Genomic DNA, 21,250 nt, shown 5'->3' with positions numbered 1-21,250 from the left:
GCTCTTTAGTTGTTCTAGGTCTTTGTTAAACGTTTCTTATATTTTCTCCATTCTAGTTCCAAGATTTTGGATCATCTTCACTATCATTACTCTGAATTCTTTTTCAGGTAGACTGCCTATTTCCTCTTCAATTGTTTGGTCTGGTGGGTTTTTACCTTGCTCCTTCATCTGCTGTGTGTTTTTCTGTCTTCTCATTTTGCTTATCTTACTGTGTATGGGGTCTTCTTTTTGCAGGCTGCAGGATCCTAGTTCCCGTTGTTTTTGGTGCCTGCCTCCAGTGGCTAAGGTTGGTTCAGTGGGTTGTGTAGGCTTCCTGGTGGAGGGGACTAGTGCCTGTGTTCTGGTGGATGAGGCTGGATCTTGTCTTTCTGGTGGGCAGGACTGTGTCCGGTGGTGTGTTCGGGGGTGTCTGTGACCTTATTATGATTTTAGGCAGCCTCCCTGCTAATGGGTGGGGTTGTGTTCCTGTCTTGCTAGTTGTTTGGCTTAGGGTGTCCTGCACTGTAGGTTGCTGGTTGTTGAGTGGAGCTGGGTCTTAGCGTTGAGATGGAGGTCTCTGGGAGAGCTTTCGCCGTTTGATATTACATGGAGCCGGGAGGTCTCTGGTGGACCAGTATCCTGAACTTGGCTGTCCCACCTCACAGGCACCGGCCTGACACCTGACCGGAGCACCAAGACCCTGTCAGCCACATGGCTCAGAAGAAAAGGGAAGAAAAAAAAGAAAGGAAGAAAGAAAAAATAAATAAAATAAAGTTACTAAAATTAAAAATAATTATTGGGCTTCCCTGGTGGCGCAGTGGTTGAGAGTCCGCCTGCCGATGCAGGGGACACGGGATCGTGCCCCGGTCCGGGAAGATCCCACATGCCGTGTACCGGCTGGCCCGTGCGCCATGGCCGCTGAAGCCTGCGCGTCTGGAGCCTGTGCTCTGCAATGGGAGAGGCCACAACAGTGAGAGGCCCGCATACTGCAAAATAATAATAATAATAAATAAATTAGTTAAAAAGTAGTACAAAAACGAAAAAAAAAAGAAAGAAGAGAGCAACCAGACCAAAAAAACAAATCCACCAATGATAACAAGTGCTAAAAACTATACTAAAACAAAAACAAAAAACGGACAGGCAGATCCGTAGGACAGATGGTAAAAGCAAAGCTATTCAGACAGAATCACACAAAGAAGCATACACTTACACACTCTCAAAAAGAGAAAAAGGAAAAAAATATATCTCAAAAAAAAAGGAGGAAGAGAGCTACCAAATCAATAAACAAATCTACCAATGATAACAAACTCTAAACACTAAACTAAGATAAACATAAAACCAGAAATAAATCCGATGCAGAAAGCAAACCCCAAGTCTACAGTTGCTCCCAAAGTCCACCGCCTCAATTTTGGGATGATTTGTTGTCTATTCAGGTGTTCCAGAGATGTAGCATACATTAAGTTGATTGTGGAGATTTAATCCGCTGCTCATGAGGCTGCTGGGAGAGGTTTCCCTTTCTCTTCTCTGTTTGCACAGCTCCTGGGGTTCAGCTTTAGATTTGGCCCCGCCTCTGCATGTAGGTCGCCTGAGGGCGTCTGTTCCCTACCAAGATGGGACGGGGTTAAAGGAGCTTTGGCTGTCTCAGGCCCGGGGGAGGGAGGGGTGTGGAATGTGGGGTGAGCCTGCAGCGGCAAGAGGCTGGCGAGACATTGCAACAGTCCCTGAATTGCACGTGTGCTCTCCCAGGGAAGTTGTCCCTGAATCACAGGACCCCGGCAGTGGCGGGCTGCACAGGCTCCCGGGAGGGGAGGTGTGGAGAGTGACCTGTGCTTGCACACAGGCTTTTTGGTGGCTGCAGCAGCAGCCTTAACGTTTCATGCCCGTCTCTGGTGTCCGTGCTGATAGCCATGGCTCACGCCCGTCTCTGGAGCTCCTTTAGGCAGTGCTCTGAATCCCCTCTCCTCGCGCACCCTTTTGGGAGGTCTGAGGTCTTCTGCCAGCGTTCAGTAGGTGTTCTGTAGGAGTTGTTCCACATGTAGATGTATTTCTGATGTATTTGTGGGGAGGATGGTGATCTCCACGTCTTAATCCTCTGCCATCTTGAAGATCTCCCTCTAACTTATTTTTTAAATTGAGGTATAATTGACATGTAACAGTTTCAGATGTACAACATAATAATGTGATATTTGTATATATTGTGAAATGATACCTTTATTTGGTATTAGAGACTGTACAGTGCTGTGGGAGATTTTAAAGGAAGGTTAGTAGCATCAGAGATGGGGAGTCAAGAGAAATTTTCATACTGAATATAGCTTGTCGTGCTAATTTCATGGCCTTTATCTGGGAATAGGAACTAGTAAATTCCAGACTTGATCTAGTACCCCTTCATTCTCTAAGATGTCCATGCAGAACCCTCCTCTTGATACTGCTTTAGGGCTTAAGGTCAGTAAGAATGACTCCTTTAATAAGTTTGGAATAGGTCTTGTAATGACTTGTCACTGATTGCTTCTGGCCCAGCTGGATCCTGCCCTTTTCTTAGGGAGAGTAGATAAGCAGTCTGTGTCTCTACTACAGATAAGATTTTATTGTCTTATAGCCTGCACTGATGAGTGTTCCTGATAATCTCATTATTGGAGAGAAGAATGGTTCAAGATCAACTATTCTCACACCCCAATTAGAGTTTTAGGCTCATATCTTCTCATAGTTAATTGACTTTCATACACCTCAGGTATATTTTGCAAATGTCTCATAGAGAAACTCCTAAAACTTGGACAAGATTTAACATAGAGTCAAGAAAAAAGCAAATGGAATATTAAGACATTTGGTATCTTATTATACTGTAGACTTATAAAAACTCCTCTTGTAATTATAATTACAGGTGAAGAAGTACTTTTACACAATGACCTTTTGGGACTTGGCTTGGTGTGTCGCTTTATCCTGTGGTGCGGTGACTGGGAACGCCTCGCCTAACATCTGTCTGATGTGAGGAAGTTGTTTGGCATATTCTGGACCATTTTATGCCCCATTAACTTACAGGAAATCACAGCAATAGGACCTATTTTCGTCCTTACATGCATTCTTTTCAGTTATGGGAATATATGAATTTTGTATTGCCAACAGGAAGGGGGAAATCCCTTAGAGGTTTAGATGCCAATTTGGATTTGACTTTTTTTAACTTTTTATTTTGAAATAATTATAGAATCACAGGAACTTGCAAGAACAAAATGTAAAGGGAGGTCCTTTGCATTCGTGTGTGTATGTGTGTGTGTGTGTGTTTACACCTCTATGCTGTTTTATCAAGTGTAGCTTCCTTAATCGCTGCTGCAGTCAAGAATCAGAACTTTTCCATCGACTTCCCTGGTGGCGCAGTGGTTAAGAATCCACCTGCCAGTGCAGGGGACATGGGTTCAATTCCTGGTCCGGGAAGATCCCACATGCCGCGGAGCAACTAAGCCCGTGCACCACAGCTAGTGAGCCCGCGCACCTAGAGCCCATGCTTCGCAACAAGAGAAGCCACCACAACGAGAAGCCTGCACACCTCAGTGAAGAGTAACCCCTGTTCGCCGCCACTAGAGAAAGCCCACACACGGCAACGAAGACCCATTGCAGCCAAAAGATAAATAAATAAATGAATAAAAATTAAAAAAGAAAAAACAAAACTGTTCCATCACCATGTGGTTCCCTCGTGCCACCCCTTTATAGCCACACCTCTCCCCTCTCCCCTGGCCACCACTAATTAGTTCTCTATAAGCTTTGTTATTATATAAATGGAGTCATGCAGTATGTAACCTTTGGAGATTGGATTGTTTTCACTTTGCATCGTCCTCTGGAGACTCATCCAGATTGTTGCATATACCAAGTTTGTTCCTTTTTATTGCTAAGTAGTATTCCATGGTATGGATTACCACAGTTTGTATAACCATTGAAGGACATCTGTAGTGTTTAGAGTTTGGGTCTCTGATGAGTAAAATGTTATGAACATTCATGTATCAGTTTTTGCAGGAACGTAAGTTTTCATTTCTCTTGGTCATATACAGAATGTAGGAATGCAGTTGCTGGGTCATATGGCAGTTGCATGCTTAGTTTTTAAAGAAACTGCTAAACTGTTTTCCAGAGTGGCTGTACTATTGACCTCTGATTTGATGAAAGTGTTTCGTAGGATAAAATTTTGATTGCCTACTTAACGTATGTGTTGATTTTGGTAGCAGTTTTATTGCCATTAATATATCTGGTTGCTCCTGCTGGCCTGACTTGTGTGAGACGGCGTTTCCCAAAAGGCTTTGACTTGGGTCATCAGTCATTTTGATGGTTTAATACCCAGAAGGAAATTCCCTTAGCTTCTACAAAACCCACACAAACTGCACAAGTGAATCTCTTCTCTCTCTTCCTTCCTATTTCTAGAGAAGAGTTAGCCTCACACCTTGAGCCCTGAATCTTGCCTTTAGAGATCCTCTTTTCTTTCTCTGTCTTTAGACATCTTACAGGTTTCTGTCTAAGCATTTAAACATACATGCTCAGTTCTCTCCTGTCTTGAAATTCCTTTCCCTTTGACCTCATCCACTACTACCCTTTATCTGGCCACTCAAAGCTGCACTGGGTGACCGGGCTGTCTCTATTGCACTGCCTTGTCCAGCCCTCACTTCCAGTGTACAGTATAGTAATCTAGGTTGCCTCCCTGAGCACACTGAAATGGTCCTGTTGATGTCACCAGCAACCCTGTAGCTCAGTCTCATGTAAGCGTTTCAGTACTGTGAGTAGCATTCAGCACTCTTGATTACTTGCTCTGAGTAGAAATACTTTTTTCTTGATCGACTACCCCTTGGACTGCTGCTCCTAATTGTCCTTTGCTGTTGTCTCCCCCTCTGTTCATCCCTTAAATCTTGGGGTTCCTCACAGTTCTGCACAGGGCCGACTTTCCTCATTCTGGGTAATCTCCCACATCTTAGTCTCCACCTCAGACCTGTCCCCTGAGCTCCAGACCCGTATATCCTTTTGCCTCCTAGCCAGCTCCACCTAACTCTTCTGGAATTTATTCTCTTCCCAGCACCCTTGCCTCTTAAAAAGAAGAAGAAAAACTCTTCTTTCTTCAGTGAGGCACCAGTGTGTTAATACCACATCACACAACAGTGGGAGTGCTGTTAAAACCACCTGCATTTAATTGAGTTGCCAAATTAGCCAGTGATAACTGTTCTCCATTAAATACAAATGCATAAAAATTGTACTTAAAAAAATTATTTATTTAGCTGCGCCGCGTCGTGGTTGTGGCACGTGGGATCTTCATTGCAGCATGCAAACTCTTAGTTGCAGTATGTGGGATCTAGTTCCCTGACTAGGTATTGAACCCGGGCCCCCTGCATTGGGAGTGCAGAGTCTTAGCCACTGGACCACCAGGGAACTCCCCAAAATTATACTTTCTATGGCCAGTTAAATAACTGCAAGACTAAAATTGAATGTGAAAAGGAATTGTTTCTATGAAAATAAATTGAATGCTTTGGAAAGACTAAAAAAGCTACTAAAATACTTGCAGTGGAATTAAGTAAGAGCAAGGCAACTGTGAAAGTCTAGTAAAACTAGTCCGACTCTAGAAGGAGTCTGTGCGCTGCTTCTCAGGTGTCCCAGATCTTGCTCCACTTCAAATAACATCAGTCTGGAAGTGGTAGTCATAAATGATGGAAGTGATTAATGCAGAAAACATGGTGAGGAATTCCAATCAGGTGCATTCTCAAAGAAACGGCCCACTTCAAAAGACTGAATAAATAAATGTGCCTTTTTGTTTTAAATGAAAATAAAATGGTTTAAGCATATATGTATTAACTTCTTTCCTATTCCATTTGTATTCATCCTGTCTGATGAGGGCTTCTGCTGCATCTTCCAGTGATTTCACTCTTGTCCATTACTACTACCCTGCTCACTGTCTTTCCTCTGATTTCTGACATCAGCTTCCCCAACTGGATGTCCAGCCCCAGTTTTGCCCTCCCCCACTGTCTCCCCCTCCCCGTCTCCAGCCCCACCCCGGCTCTCCTCCCCGTCCCTTCTTTATATTGTAGCTATAAAGAACTACTAAAAGCATAAACCTGATCATGTTACCCCTTTGCTTTATACATTTATTTATTTATTATTTTTTAAAAATTTATTTTTGGCTGCATTGGGTCTTCGTTGCTGCATGCAGGCTTTCTCTAGTTGCGACGAGCGGGGGCTACTCTTCGTTGCAGTGCGCGGGCTTCTCATTGCAGTGACTTCTCTTTGTTGCAGAGCACGGGCTCTAGGCGCGCGGGCATCAGTACTTGTGGCACGTGGGCACACTAGTTGTGGCTCGCGGGCTCCAGAGCACAGGCTCGGTAGTTGTGGCGCTCAGGCTTAGTTGCTCCATGGCATGTGGGATCTTCCCAGACCAGGGCTCAAACCCATGTCTCTTGCATTGGCAGGCGGATTCTTAACCACCGCGCCACCAGGGAAGTCCCTACCTCTTTGCTTTAAAAACGCTTAAAATCCAGATTCCTTAAACTAGTAAAAGGAGGCATTTAGATCTGGCCTCTGCTTATTACCTCTCTGGTCTCATTTCATGATTTCAGTGCTGCCATCCCCTCCCCTCTGACATGTTAGCCATGTTGACTCAATTCACTTTCACAGTTGAGTGGGGCTTGTGGGATATCTGTGTGTGGTTGGCGTGGGAAGGTACCGAGCTCTCTCACTTCTAGGTCTTTCTGTGCACTGCTTCTCTGCCTGGAACTTTTTCCCCTATCTTTCACCCCACAACTGACTCTACTGTCCTTCTGGTCTCAGCTTTCCTTCAGGAAGCCTTTCCCAACCTCCAGATTGAGTGCTTTTTCTGTGTGCTTTTATAACAACACCCCGGATTTCTCGTATTCTAGCATTTAGCACACAGTAGGTAGTTAATTATCTGTGTACCTATATTCCCTTCAAGGCAACTGGAGTGTAAATTATGTGTAGATCAGGTTCATTCAGTAATCTTGTTTGCTGAGTCTCCACTTGATAAATATTTGAGTGAACAGGTGGTGTTTTCTGAATACTGTAGGTTTCCCTGAAAAACACTTAAGCAAAATGTTTTGTTTCTTTTGTAGGTGCTGTCTCTGTTGGCCTTTATCTGTGAGGAAGTTGTGTCACAATGTACTTTGTGTGGAGGCCTTTACTTTTTCGAATTTGTAAGCTGCAGTGCCTTTCTGCTGAGTCTCCTTATGCTGATTGTGTACTGCACTCCAGTTTATGACAAAGTTGATCCCGCAAAAGTCAAGTCATCGGTAAGCATGAAAAAATATAATCCCTATAACAAGAATTTATATATCTTTGGATCTTGTGTAGTTGTATTGTTCACAGTAGTAATGCTTTCATAACTCAGTAACAGGAAAAGACTCTATCCATTGTTCCAGCTCTGCCTCTAAGCAACTCAGTTTTTCCCTGCCAGATGGTATAGTAGAGGGGGAAGGTGAAATTAGAATGAGGGTGACGACACTGCTGATAATTTACAGTTATTGGTGGTTTAATCTAACTCACATGAGGTATTTTGTAAAAACTAGGATTTTGTCACTTTTGATTTCTCACATTTCGGACTGTCACTCACTGGTTCTACAGTTATTCACTGTGTGCCTATTGTAGGCCAGGCGTTATGCCGGACGTAAGAGATGGAGTAATGAACTAATGTGATATATTGATATTTCTAAAGCCTCTAAACAAAAGAGCATGTAATTCTACCTATTTTGTTTTGCTTTTATTTTATGAAAGAAAGTTCTCTATAAGTGAATTTAGAAGGTATTTGTTAAATTCATTGTGCAAAAATTTCCCTTTTAATAAAAGTCTATGTGAGAATTTTATACTCACAAAATTCGAGATGTATAACTTTCTAAAGACTTAGTCTGCTGACCCTCTGTTTTTATTTGAGTATAATATGGATTTTTGAGATAACAGATGAGATAATTTATATAGTTACTGCATTTAAGGAAGAAAGAACTGAGCAGTTTACTTCTTCAATAGCATTCAAGTTATCAGGAGTGGTTTATGAGGAATTGTAACTATCAGGGTTGCTTTATGAAAGAATTCACAGTTTTGAGGGAAGAGATAAAAATTAAGGTACATTTTAACTATTAAAAAAAGAGAGGGACTTTCCTGGTGGCACAGTGGTTAACAATCCGCCTACAAACACTTCTCCTCGGCCAATTGGCAAAAAAAGTGGCCCACACCATCCAGAGTCCCATTGTTGCTGTAGAAATAGAAGCCCAGAGAGAGCTACAGGGTGAAAGTGAAAGGGAGATCAATCAAGAAAAAATGGACAAAGAAGACAGGAGATAAACAGAAAACAGGAGGAAGAGGTTCTTTTCTTGAGAAAAAAAACAGAAAAAAGAGAGGAATAACAGATGGAGCCGTGTGGCTGACAGGGTCTTGGTGCTCAGGCCGGGTGTCAGGCCTGTTCCCCTGAGGTGGGAGAGCCAACTTCAGGACATTGGTCCACCAGAGACCTCCCGGCTCCACGTAATATCAAACGGCGAAAGCTCTCACAGATATCTCCATCTCAACGCTAGGACCCAGCTCCACTCAACAACCAGCAACCTACAGTGCTGGACACCCTATGCCAAACAACTAGGAAGACAGGAACACAACCCCACCCATTAGCAGAGAGGCTGCCTAAAATCATAATAAGGTCACAGACACCCCCAAACACACCACCAGACGTGGTCCTGCCCACCAGAAAGACAAGATCCAGCCTCATCCACCAGAACACAGGCACTAGTCCCCTCCACCAGGAGGCCTACACAACCCACTGAACCAACCTTAGCCACTGGAGGCAGACACCAAAAACAACGGGAACTAATGCACTGCAGCCTGGGAAAAGGAGACCCCAAACACAGTAAGTTAGGCAAAATGATAAGACAGAGAAACGCACAGCAGATGAAGGAGCAAGGTAAAAACCCAGCAGACCAAACAATTGAAGAGGAAATAGGCAGTCTACCTGAAAAAGAATTCAGAGTAATGATAGTGAAGATGATCCAAAATCTTGGAACTAGAATGGAGAAAATATAAGAAACGTTTAACAAGGACCTAGTAGAACTAAAGAGCAAACAAACAATGATGAACAACACAAAAAATGAAATTAAAACTTCTCTAGAAGGAATCCATAGTAGAATGACTGAGACAGAAGAACAGATAATTGACCTGGAAGATAAATTATTGGAAATAACTACTGCAGAGCAGAATAAAGAAAAAAGAATGAAAAGAATTGAGGACAGTCTTAGAGACCTACGAGATAACAGTAAACGCACCAACACTGGAATTATAGGGGTCCCAGAAGAGGAAGAGAAAAAGAAAGGGACTGAGGAAATATTTGAAGAGATTATAGTTGAAAACTTCCCTAATATGGGAAAGGAAATAGTTAATAAAGTCCAGGAAGCGTAGAGAGTCCCATACAGGATAAATCCAATGAGAAACATACCAAGACACGTATTAATCAAACTATCAAAAATTAAATACACAGAAAAAATAGTAAAAGCAGCAAGGGAAAAACAGCAAATAACATACAAGGGAATCCCCATAAGGTTAACAGCTGATCTTCCGGCAGAAACTCTGCAAGCCAGAAGGGAATGGCAGGACATATTTAAAGTGATGAAAGGGAAAAACCTACAACCAAGATCAGTCTACCCAGCAAGGATCTCACTCAGATTAGACAGAGAAATTAAAACCTTTACAGAGAAGCGAAAGCTAAGAGAATTCAGCACTACCAAACCAGCTTTACAACAAATTCTAAAGGAACTTCCCTAGGCAGGAAACACAAGAGAAGGAAAAGACCTACAATAACAAACCCTAAACAATTAAGAAAATGGTAATAGGAACATACATATTGATAACTACCTTAAATGTAAAGGATTAAATGCTCCCATGAAAAGACATAGACTGGCTGAATGCATACATAAACAAGACCCATCTACATGCTGTCTACAAGAGACCCACTTCAGACCTTGGGACACATACAGACTGAAAGTGAGGGGATGGAAAAAGATACATCATGCAAATGGAAATCAAAAGAAAGCTGGAGTAGCAATTCTCATATCAGACAAAATAGACTTTAAAATAAAGACTATTATAGGAGACAAAGAAGGACACCAAGGGATCAATCCAAGAAGGTATAACAATTGTAAATATTTATGCACCCAACATAGGAGCACCTCAAAACAAGGCAAATGCTAACAGCCATAAAAGGGGAAATCAACAGTAATACAGTCATAGTAGGGGACTTTAACACCCCACTTTCACCAATGGACAGATCATCCAAAATGAAAATAAATAAGGAAACACAAGCTTTAAATGATACATTAAACAAGATGGACTTTATTGACATTTATAGGACATTCCAACCAAAAACAACAGAATACACATTTCTCTCAAGTGCTCATGGAACATTTTCCAGGATAGATCATATCTTGGGTCACCAATCAAGCCTCGATAAATTTAAGAAAATTGAAATCATATCAAGTATCTTTTCCGACCACAATGCTATATTAGATATCAATTACAGGAAAAACTCTGTAAAAAATACAAGCACGTGGAGGCTAAACAATATACTACTTAATAACCAAGATATCACTGAAGAAATCAAAGAGGAAATCAAAAAATACCTAGAAACAAATGACAATGAAAACACGACGACCCAAAACCTATGGGATGCAACAAAAGCAGTTCTAAGAGGGAACTTTATAGCAATACAATCCTACCTCAAGAAACAAGAAACATCTCAAACAACCTAACCTTACACCTAAAGCAATTAGAGAAAGAACAACAAAAGAGCCCCAAAGTAGCAGAAAGAAAGAAATCATAAAGATCAGATCAGAAATAAATGAAAAAGAAATGAAGGAAATGATAGCAAAGATCAATAAAACTAAAAGCTGGTTCTTTGAGAAGATAAACAAAATTGATGAACCATTAGCCAGGCTCATCAAGAAAAAAAGGGAGAAGACTCAAATCAACAGAATTAGAAATGAGAAAGGAGAAGTAACAACTGACACTGCAGAAATACAAAGGATCATGAGAGATTACTACAAGCAACTATATGCCAATACAGACAACCTGGAAGAAATGGACAAATTCTTAGAAAAGCACAACCTTCCGAGACTGAACCTGGAAGAAATAGAAAATACAAACAGACCAGTCACAAACACTGAAATTGAAACTGTGATTAAAAATCTTCCAACAAACAAAATCCCAGGACCAGATGGCTTCACAGGCGAATTCTGTCAAACATTTAGAGAAGAGCTAACACCTATCCTTCTCACACTCTTCCAAAATATAGCAGAGGGAGGAACACTCCCAAACTTATTCTACGAGGCCACCATCACCCTGATACCAAAACCAGACAAAGATGTCACAAAGAAAGAAAACTACAGGCCAATATCACTGATTAACGTAGATGCAAAACTCCTCAACAAAATACTAGGAAACAGAATCCAACAGCACATTGAAAGGATCATACACCATGATCAAGTGGGAACGCAAGGATTCTTCAGTATATGCAAACCAATCAATGTGATACACCATGTTACCAAATTAAAGGAGAACCATCATATTATCATCTCAATAGATGCAGAAGAATCTTTTGACAAAATTCAACCCCCATTTATGATAAACACCCTCCAGAAGTAGGCATAGAGGGAACTTACCTCTACATAATAAAGGCCATATATGACAAAGCCACGGCCAGCATCATTCTCAACGGTGAACAACTGAAACCATTTCCACTAAGATCAGGAACAAGACAAGGTTGTGCACTCTCACCACTATTATTTATTTATTTATTTTAAAAAATTTATTTATTTATTTGTGGCTGAATTAGGTCTTTGTTCTTGCACGCGGGCTTTCTCTAATTGTGGCAAGTGGGGTCTACTCTTCGTTGCGGTGCGCGGGCTTCTCATTGCGGTGGCTTCTTTTGTTGCAGAGCATGGGCTTTAGGCATGTGGGTTTTAGTAGTTGTGGCTCATGGGCTCAGTAGTTGTGGCTCACAGGCTCTAGAGCGCAGGCTCAGTAGTTGTGGCGCACGGGCTCACAGGCTTAATAGCTCCACGGCATGTGGGATCTTCCTGGACCAGGGCTCGAACCCGTGTCCCCTGCATTGGCAGGCAGATTCTTAACCACTGCGTGACCAGGGAAGCCCCTCACCACTATTATTCAACATAGTTTTGGAAGTTTTAGCCACGGCAGTCAGAGAAGAAAAAGAAAAGGAATTCAAATCGGAAAAGAAGTAAAGCTGTCACTCTTTGCAGATGACATGATGCTATCCATAGAGAATCCTAAAGTATCTACCAGAAAACTGCTAGAGCTAATCAATGAATTTGGTAAAGTAGCAGGATACAAAATTAATGCACAGAAATCTCTTGCATTCCTATACATTAAGAACGAAAGATCAGAAAGAGAAATTAAGGAAACACTCCCATTTACCATTGCAACAAAAAGAATAAGATACCTAGGAATAAACCTACCTAAGGAGACAAAAGACCTGTATGCAGAAAACTATAAGACACTGATGAAAGAAATTAAAGGTGATACAAACAGATTGAGAGATATACCGTGTTCTTGGATTGGAGGAATCAACTTTGTGGAAATGACTATACTACCCCAAGCAATCTACAGATTCAGTGGAATCCCTATCAAACTACCAATGGCATTTTTCACAGAAGTAGAACAGAAAATTTCACAATTTGTATGGCAACACAAGAGACGCTGAGTAGGCAAAGCAATCTTCAGAAAGAAAAATGGAGGTAGAGGAATCAGGCTCCCTGCCTTCAGGCTATACTATAAGGCTACAGTAATCAAGACAGTATGGTACTGACACAAAAACAGAAATACAGATCAATGGAACAGGATAGAAAGCCCAGAGATAAACCCATGCACATATGGTCACCTTACTTTTGATAAAGGAGGCAAGACTATACAGTGGAGAAAAGACAGCCGCTTCAGTAAGTGGTGCTGGGAAAACTGGACAGCTACATTTAAAAGAATGAAATTAGAACACTCCCTAACACCATACACAAAAATAAACTCAAAATGGATTAGAGACCTAAATGTAAGACTGGAAACTATAAAACTCCTAGAGGAAAACATAGAAAAAACACTCCTTGACATAAATCACAGCAAGATCGTTTTTGACCCACCTCCTAGAGAAATGGAAATAAAAACAAAAATAAACAAATGGGACCTAATGAAACTTAAAAGCTTATGCACAGCAAAGGAAACCATAAACAAGATGAAAAGACAGCCCTCAGAATGGGAGAAAATACTTGCAAATGTAGCAACTGACAAAGAATTAATCTCCAAAATTTACAAGCGGTTCATGCAGCTCAATATCAAGAAAACAACCCAATCCAAAAATGGGCAGAAGACCTAAATAGACATTTCTCCTAAGAAGATATACAGATTGCCAACAACCACATGAAAGTATGCTGAACATCACTAACCATTAGAGAAATGCAAATCAAAACTACAATGAGGTGTCACCTCACACCAGTCAGAATGGCCATCATCAAAAAAATCTACAAGCAGTAAATCCTGGAGAGGGTGTGGACAAAAGGGAACTCCCTTGCACTGTTGGTGGGAATGTAAATTGATACAGCCACTATGGAGAACAGTATGGAGGTTCCTTAAAAAACTACAAATAGAACTACCATATGACCCAGCAAATCCCACTACTGGGCATATACCCTGAGAAAACCATAATTCAAAAAGAGTCATATACCACAATGTTCACTGCAGCTCTATTTACAATAGCCAGGACATGGAAGCAACCTAAGTGTCCATCAACAGATGAATGGATAAAGAAGATGTGACACGTATATACAATGGAATATTACTCAGCCATAAAAAGAAATGAAATTGAGTTATTTGTAGTGAGGTGGATGGACCTAGCATGTGTCATACAGAGTGAAGTCAGTCAGAAAGAGAAAAACAAATACCGTATGCTAACACATGTATATGGAATCTAAAGAAAAAAAGATGGTCATGAAGAACCTAGGGGTAGGAAAGGAATAAAGACGCAGATGTAGAGAATGGACTTGAGGACATGGGGAGTTGGAAGGGTAAGCTGGGACGAAGTGAGAGAGAGGCATGGACTTATATATACTACCAAAATACATAGCTAGTGGGAAGCAGCCTCATAGCACAGGGAGATCAGCTTGGTGCTTTGTGACCACCTATAGGAGTGGAATAGGGAGGGTGGGAGGGAGATGCAACAGGAAGGAGATATGGGGATATATGTATATGTATAGCTGATACACTTTGTTATAAAGCAGAGACTAACACACCATTGTAAAGCAATTATACTCCAATAAAGATGTTAAAAAAATAAAAAACAAAAACAATCCGCCTACCAGTGTAGGAGACACGGGTTCAATCCCTGGTCTGGCAAGATTCCCACATGCCGCGAAGCAACTAAGCCCGTGCGCCACAACTACTGAGCTCTGTGCTCTAGAGCCCGTGAGCCACAACTACGAAGCCCGCACGCCTAGAGCCCATCCTCCACAACAAGAGAAGCCACTGCAATGAGAAGCCTCTGCACCACAGTGAAGAGTAGCCCCTGCTTGCTGCAACTAGAGAAAGCCCGTGTGCAGCAACAAAGACCCAATGCAACAAAAATAAATAGAGAACTGGATAAATACAAAGCAGTAAGATTTTATTGTTTGAAATTAATGAGAACCAAGCATTGTGTCCTATATTGATCATACACCTAAGATTTACTTTTTTCTGTATACTCTTTTGTACCTCTTAAGTTTTGTACCATAAGAATCTATTGCCTTCTTTCACTTATTTTTTGCATTTAAAAAATTTTATTGAAATATAGTTAATTTACAGTGTTGTGTTAATTTCTGCTGTACAGCAAAGTGATTCAGTTATACATATATATATATCCTTTTTCACTATGGTTTATCACAGATATTGAGTATAGTTCCCTGTGCTACACAGTAGGGCCTTGTTGTTTATCCATCCTGTATATACTAGTTTGCATACGCTAATCCCAAACTCTCAATCCTTCCCTTTCCCACCTTCCCTCCCCTTTGGCAACCACAAATCTGTTCTCTAAGTCCACGAGTCTGTTTGTTTAGTAAATAAGTTCATTTGTGTTGTATTTTAGATTCCACATATAAGTGATATCATATGGTATTTGTCTTTCTCTGTCTGACCTACTTCACTTAGATGGACCTGGAGATCATCATACTATGTTGCTGCAAATGGTGTGATTTCATTTTTTTATGGCTGAGTAATATTCCACTGTGTGTTTGTATTTGTGTGTGTGTATACACACACTCACACACATACACACACACACACACATATATATTTATATATATATATACACACCACATTTTCTTTATCCAGTCATTTGTTGATGGACATTTAGGTAGTTTCCATGTCTTGGCTATTGGAAATAGTGCTGCTGTGAATATTGGGGTGCATGTATATTTTTGAATTACAGTTTTGTCTGGGTATATTCCCAGGAGTGGAATTGCTGGATCATATGGTGACTCTATTTTTAGTTTTTTGAGGAGCCTCCATACTGTTTTCCATAGTGGCTATACCAATTTACATTCCCACCAGCAGTGTAAGGGTTCCCTTTTTTTCACACCTACTCCAACATTTATTATTTGTAGACTTTTTAATGATGGATATTTTGACCAGTGTGAGGTGGTGTACCTCATTGTAGTTTCGATTTGCGTTTCTCTAATAATTAGCGATGATGAGCATGTTTTCTTGTGCCTATTGGCCATCTGTATGTCTTCTTTGCAGAAATGTCTATTTAGGTCTTCTGACCATTTTTTAATTGGGCTTTTTTTGTTATTGAGTTGTTTGAGCTGTTTGTATATTTTGGAAATTAAGCCCTTGTCAGTCGCATCATTTGCAAATATTTTCTCCCAGTCCATAGGTATAGTCTTTTCATTTTGTTTATGGTTTCCTTTGCTTTACAAAAGCTTATAAGTTTGATTAGGTCCCATGTGTTTATTTTTGCTTTTATTTCTATTGCCTTGGGTGACTGGTATGATTGGTACGACTTATGTCAGAGAATGTTTTGTCTATGTTCAAGGAGTTTTATGGTGTCATGTCTCATATTTAAGTCTTTAAGCCATTTTGAATTTATTTTTGTGTATGGTGTGATGGTGTGTTCTAACTTCATTGATTTGCATGTGGCTGTCCAACTTTTCCAATACCACTTGCTAAAGAGAGTGTCTTTTCCCCATTGTATACTCTTGCCTCCTTTGTTGAAGATTAATTGTCCATAGGTGTTTGCGTTTATTTCTGGGCTCTCCACTCTGTTCCATTGATTCACATGTTTTTGGGCCAAAACCATGCTGTTTTTTTAATTTTTAAAAAAATTTATTTATTTATTTATTTATGGCTCTGTTGGGTCTTAATTGCTGTGCGCAGGCTTTCTCTGGTTGCTGCAAGCGGGAGCTACTCTTCATCGTGGTGTCTTCTCTTGTTGCGGAGCACGGGCTCTAGGCACGTGGGCTTCAGTAGTTGTGGCACATGGACTCAGTAGTTGTGGCTCATGGGCTCTAGAGCACAGGCTCAGTAGTTGTGGCCCACAGGCTTAGTTGCTCCGTGGCATATGGGATCTTCCCAGACCAGGGCTTGAACCTGTGTCCCCTGCATTGACAGGCGGACCCTTAACCACTGCAACACCAGGGAAACCCAACCATGCTGTTTTGATTATTGTAGCTTTGTAGTATTGTCTGACGTCTAGGAGAATTATACCTCCTGCTTTGTTCTTTTTCCTAAGGATTGCTTTGGCAATTCTGGGTCTTTTATGGTTCCATATAAATTTTAGGATTATTTGTCCTAGTTCTGTGAAAAATGTCATGGATAATTTTATAGCGATTGCATTAAATCTGTAGATTGCTTTGGGTAGCATGGCCATTTTAACAGTATTCTCCCAATCCAAGAGCATGGGATATCTTTCCATTTCCTTGAATCCTCTTTAATTTCCTTTATTAATGTTTTATAGTTCTCAGCATGTAAGTGTGTCACTTCCTTAGTCAGGTTTATTCCTAGGGGTTTTTTGTTGTTGTTGTTGGTAGTGGTGCTATTTTAAAAGGTATTGTTTTTTTACATTCCCTGTCTGATATTTCATTGTTAGGGTAAAGAAATGCAACTGTTTTCTAAATACTAATCTTGTATCCTGCTACTTTGCTGAATTCATGTATTAGATCTAGTAGTTTTTGTGTGGAGTCCTTAGGGTTTTCTATGTTTAGTATCATGTCATCTACATATAGTGAGAATTTTACCTCTTTCCTTCCAATTTGGATACATTTTATTTCTTTTTCTTGTCTGATTGCTGTGGCTAGGACTTCCCAATACTGTGTTGAATAGAAATGGTGAGAATGGGCATCCTTATTCCAGATGTTAGCAGGAAGACTTTCAGCTTTTCACTGTTGGGTATTATATTGGCTGTGGGTTTGTCATAAACAGCTTTCATTATGATGATATATGTTCCTGTATATCCACTTTGGTAAGAGTTTTTATCATGAATGGATGTTGGATTTTGTCAAATGCTTTTTCTCATCTATTGAGATGATGTTATTTTTTCTCTTTTTTTAAATTGATTTATTTTATTTATCTTTGGCTATATTATAAAGCCTACTGCATGCAGGCTTTCTCTAGTTGCAGTGAGTGGGGGTTACTCTTAGTTGTGGTGCACGGGCTTCTCATTGTGGTGGCTTCTCTTGTTGTGGAGCACAGGCTCTAGGTGCATGGGCTTCAGTAGTTGTAGCATGAGGGCTCAGTAGTTGTGGCTCATGGGCTGTAGAGCACAGGCCCAGTAGTTGTGTCACATGGGCTTAGTTGCCCTGTGGCATGTGGGATCTTCCTGGACCAGGGCTTGAACCCGTGTCCCCTGCGTTGGCAGGCAGATTCTTAACCACTGCGCCTCCAGGGAAGCCCGACCATGTGGTTTTTGACTTTTGTTAATGTGTATTACATTGATATGCGTATGTTGAACCATCCTTGTGAACTTGGGATGAATCCCACTTGGTCATGGTGTATGATCTTTTTATGTGTTGTTGGATTCAGTTTGCTAATATTTTGTTGATAATTTTTACCTCTATATTTATCAAAGATATTGGCCTGTAATTTTCTTTCTTGGTGGTATCTTTGTTTGGTTTTGGTATCAGAGTGATGGTGTCTTCATAGAATGTCTTTGCGAGTGTTCCCTCGTCTTCAGTCTTTTGGAAGAGTTTGAGAAGAATTGGTAGAAGTTCTTCTTTGTATGTTTGGTAGAATTTGCCTGTGAAGTCATCTGGTCCTGGACTTCTGTTTGTAGGGAGTTTTGGTTTCTTTTTTATGATCACACCATGCAGCGTATGGGATCTTAGTTCCCTGACCAGGGATCAAGCTCTTGCCGCTTGCATTGGAAGCATGGAGTCTTAACCACTGGACAGCCAGGGAAGTCCCTGTAGGGAGTTTTTTTGGTTTTTTTTTTTTCTTTTTTTTTTTTACTATAGATTCTGTTTCACTTCTGGTGATTGGTCTGTTCAAATTATTTCTTCTTGATTCAATTTTGGTGAGCTGTATGTTTCTAGAAAGTTGTCCATTTCTTCTAGATTGTCAAATATGTTGGCATATAATTGTTCATAGTATTCTCTTACGTTTTTTTTTGTATTTCTGCAGTATCAGTTGTGATTTTTCCCCTTTCATTTCTTATTTTGCTTATTTGGGTCTTGTCTCTTTTCTTCTTGGTGCACCTGGCCAGAGGCTTATCAATTCTGTTTACCCTTTCAAAGAACCAACTCTTGGTTTTATTGATTTTTTTTCCTATTTTTTTAATCTCTATTTTATTTATTTCCTCTCTGATCATTATTATCGCCTTTCTTCTGCTGACTTTAGGTTTTGTTCGTTCTTCTTTTTCTGATTATTTTAGGTGGTGGGTTAATTTACTTGAGATTTTTCTTGTTTCTTAAAGAAGGCCTGTGTCACTATGAACTTCCTTCTAAGAACTGCTTTTGTTGCATCCCATAGATTTTGTTTATCTTTTTTGGCTGCGCTACACGACTTGTGGGATCTTACTTCCCTGATCAGGGATTGAACCCGGACCCTCAGCAGTGAGAGCATGGAGTCCTAATCACTGGACCAGCAAGGAATTTCCCCATAGATTTTGTACGGTTGTGTTTTCATTGTCATTTGCCTCAAGGTATTTTTTAATTTCTTCTTTGATTTCACCATTGACCCATTGGTTATTTTAGGAGCATGTTGTTTAGTCTCCATGTAATTGGTTTTTTTCTTGTTTCTTTTTCTGTTGTTGATTTCTGGTTTCATGCTGTTGTGGTCAGAAACGATGCTTGAAATAATTCCTATACCCTTAAATTTGTTGAGGCTTGTTTTGTGCCCTAGTATGTGGTCAGTCCTAGAGAATGTTCCATGTGCGCTTGAAAAGAATATGTATTCTGCTTTTTGGGGGTGTAATGTCCTGAAAATATCAACTAAGTCTGTTCTGTTGTATCACTTAGGATCTCTGTTGCCTTATTGATTTTCTGTGTAGAAGATCTGTCCATTGATGTGAGTGGGGTGTTAAAATCTACTATTACTGTACTCCTGTCAGTTTCTCCCTTTATGTGTGTGTCTGTTTTATGTATTTGGGTGCTCCTATATTGGGTACATACATGTTGACAAGTGTAATATCCTCTCCTTGTGTTGATCCTGTTATTATATAGTGTTCTTTATCTTTCTCTATAGCCTTTGTTTTAAAGTCTATTTTGTCTGATAGGAGTATTGCGACCCCCACTTGTTTTCGTTTGCATGAAACATCTTTTTCCAACTCCTCACTCTAAATCTATATGTGGCCTTTGTCCTAAAGTGGGTCTTTTTTGTTTTTTTAATTAATTATTTTTTTGGGGGGGCTGTGTTGGGTCTTCGTTGCTGTGCATGGGCTTTCTCTAGTTGCGGCAAGCGGGGGCTAGTCTTTGTTGCGGTGCGTGGGCTTCTCATTGCAGTGGCTTCTTTGGTTGCGGAGCACAGGCTCTAGGTATGTGGGCTTCAGTTGTTGTAGCATACAGGCTCAGTAGTTGTGGCTTGCAGGCTCTAGAGTGTAGGCTCAGTAGTTGTGGCACACAGGCTTAGTTGCTTCGCGGCATCTGGGATCTTCCTGGACCAGGGCTCGAACCCGGGTCCCCTGCATTGGCAGGTGGATTCTTAACCCCTGCACCACCAGGGAAGTCCCTGAAGTTGGTCTCTTGTAGGCAGCATAGTGTATGTAGGCTCGTTTCATCCAGTCTGCCACTCTGTGTCTTTTGATTGGAGCATTTAGTCCATTGACATTTAAAGTAATTATTGATAGATACGTATTTATTGCCATTTTAAACCTTGTTTTCCCGTTGATTTTATATATCTTCTTTGTCCCTTTTTGTTTTTCCTTTTGTGGTTTGAAGACTTTCTTTGGTATTATGCTTATGTTCTCTCCTTTTTGGTGTTTGTGAACCTATTGTGTGTTTTTGATTTGTGGTTGCCCTGTTTTTCAAGTATATTAACCCTTCCCACTTGCTTTAGACTGGTAATCATATGGGTTCGAACATATTCTAGGAAATTACATTTTCTTACTGTCCTCCCCCACATTTGATGATTTTGATGTCTTTTACATCTTCATGTTCTTCCTTTTGCTGTTCATTGTGGTTATCATCACTTCCACAGAAATTTTTGATTTTCTTTTTTTAAATCTGTATATGAGCTTACTTAAGTGATTTACTTTCTGATTAGGATTTTCTCTTTTCTATAGATTTTTCTTTTCTATTTAGAGAAGACCTTTCAATATTTCCGTTAGGATGGGTTTGGTATTGCTGTATTCTTTTAGTTTTTGCTTGTCTGAGAAATTCTTTATCTCTCCTTCTATTCTAAATGATAATCTTGCTGGGTAGAGTATCCTAGGTTGCAGATTTTTCCCTCTCAGGACTTTGAATGTATCCTGCCACTCCCTTCTGGCCTGCAACATTTCTTTGTTTTTTTTCCATAGGCACCTTTTGGGGGGGGCGGGGGGGCTACATTGGGTCTTCGTTGTGGCGTGTGGGATCTTCATTGCGGCATGCAGGATCTTCTTTTGTTGTAGCGTGTGGGCTCTTCGTTGCAGTGCATGGGCTTCTCTCTAGTTGTGGTCTGTGAGTTTTCTGTCTCTAGTTGAGGTGCATGGGCTCAGTAGCCCCACAGCATGTGGGATCTTAGTTCCCTGACCAGGGATCGAACCTGTGTCTCCTGCATTGGAAGGTAGATTCTTTACCATTGGACCACCAGGGAAGTCCCTGGC

At 40.7% G+C, this 21,250-nt stretch overlaps 1 protein-coding gene across 1 annotated transcript in view; it reads left to right on the top strand.

Annotated features, from left to right (window-relative positions):
• Positions 1–21,250, top strand: part of CMTM6 (CKLF like MARVEL transmembrane domain containing 6) — a 52,041-nt gene that overhangs the window by 19,183 nt on the left and 11,608 nt on the right. Inside the window, exon 2 of the mRNA XM_022553704.3 lies at positions 7,062–7,238. Coding sequence (XP_022409412.1) covers positions 7,062–7,238 — 177 coding nt within the window. The remainder of the gene's footprint in view (positions 1–7,061; positions 7,239–21,250) is intronic.

This window comes from Delphinapterus leucas, chromosome 10, assembly GCF_059928025.1.
Source record: "Delphinapterus leucas isolate spDelLeu-1000000601 "Yukka" chromosome 10, BTC_Dleu_Yukka2, whole genome shotgun sequence".
NCBI lineage: Eukaryota > Metazoa > Chordata > Mammalia > Artiodactyla > Monodontidae > Delphinapterus > Delphinapterus leucas.
The sequence above is the reverse complement of the archived record's forward strand: the minus strand, read 5'-3'. Positions and strand labels throughout refer to the sequence as shown.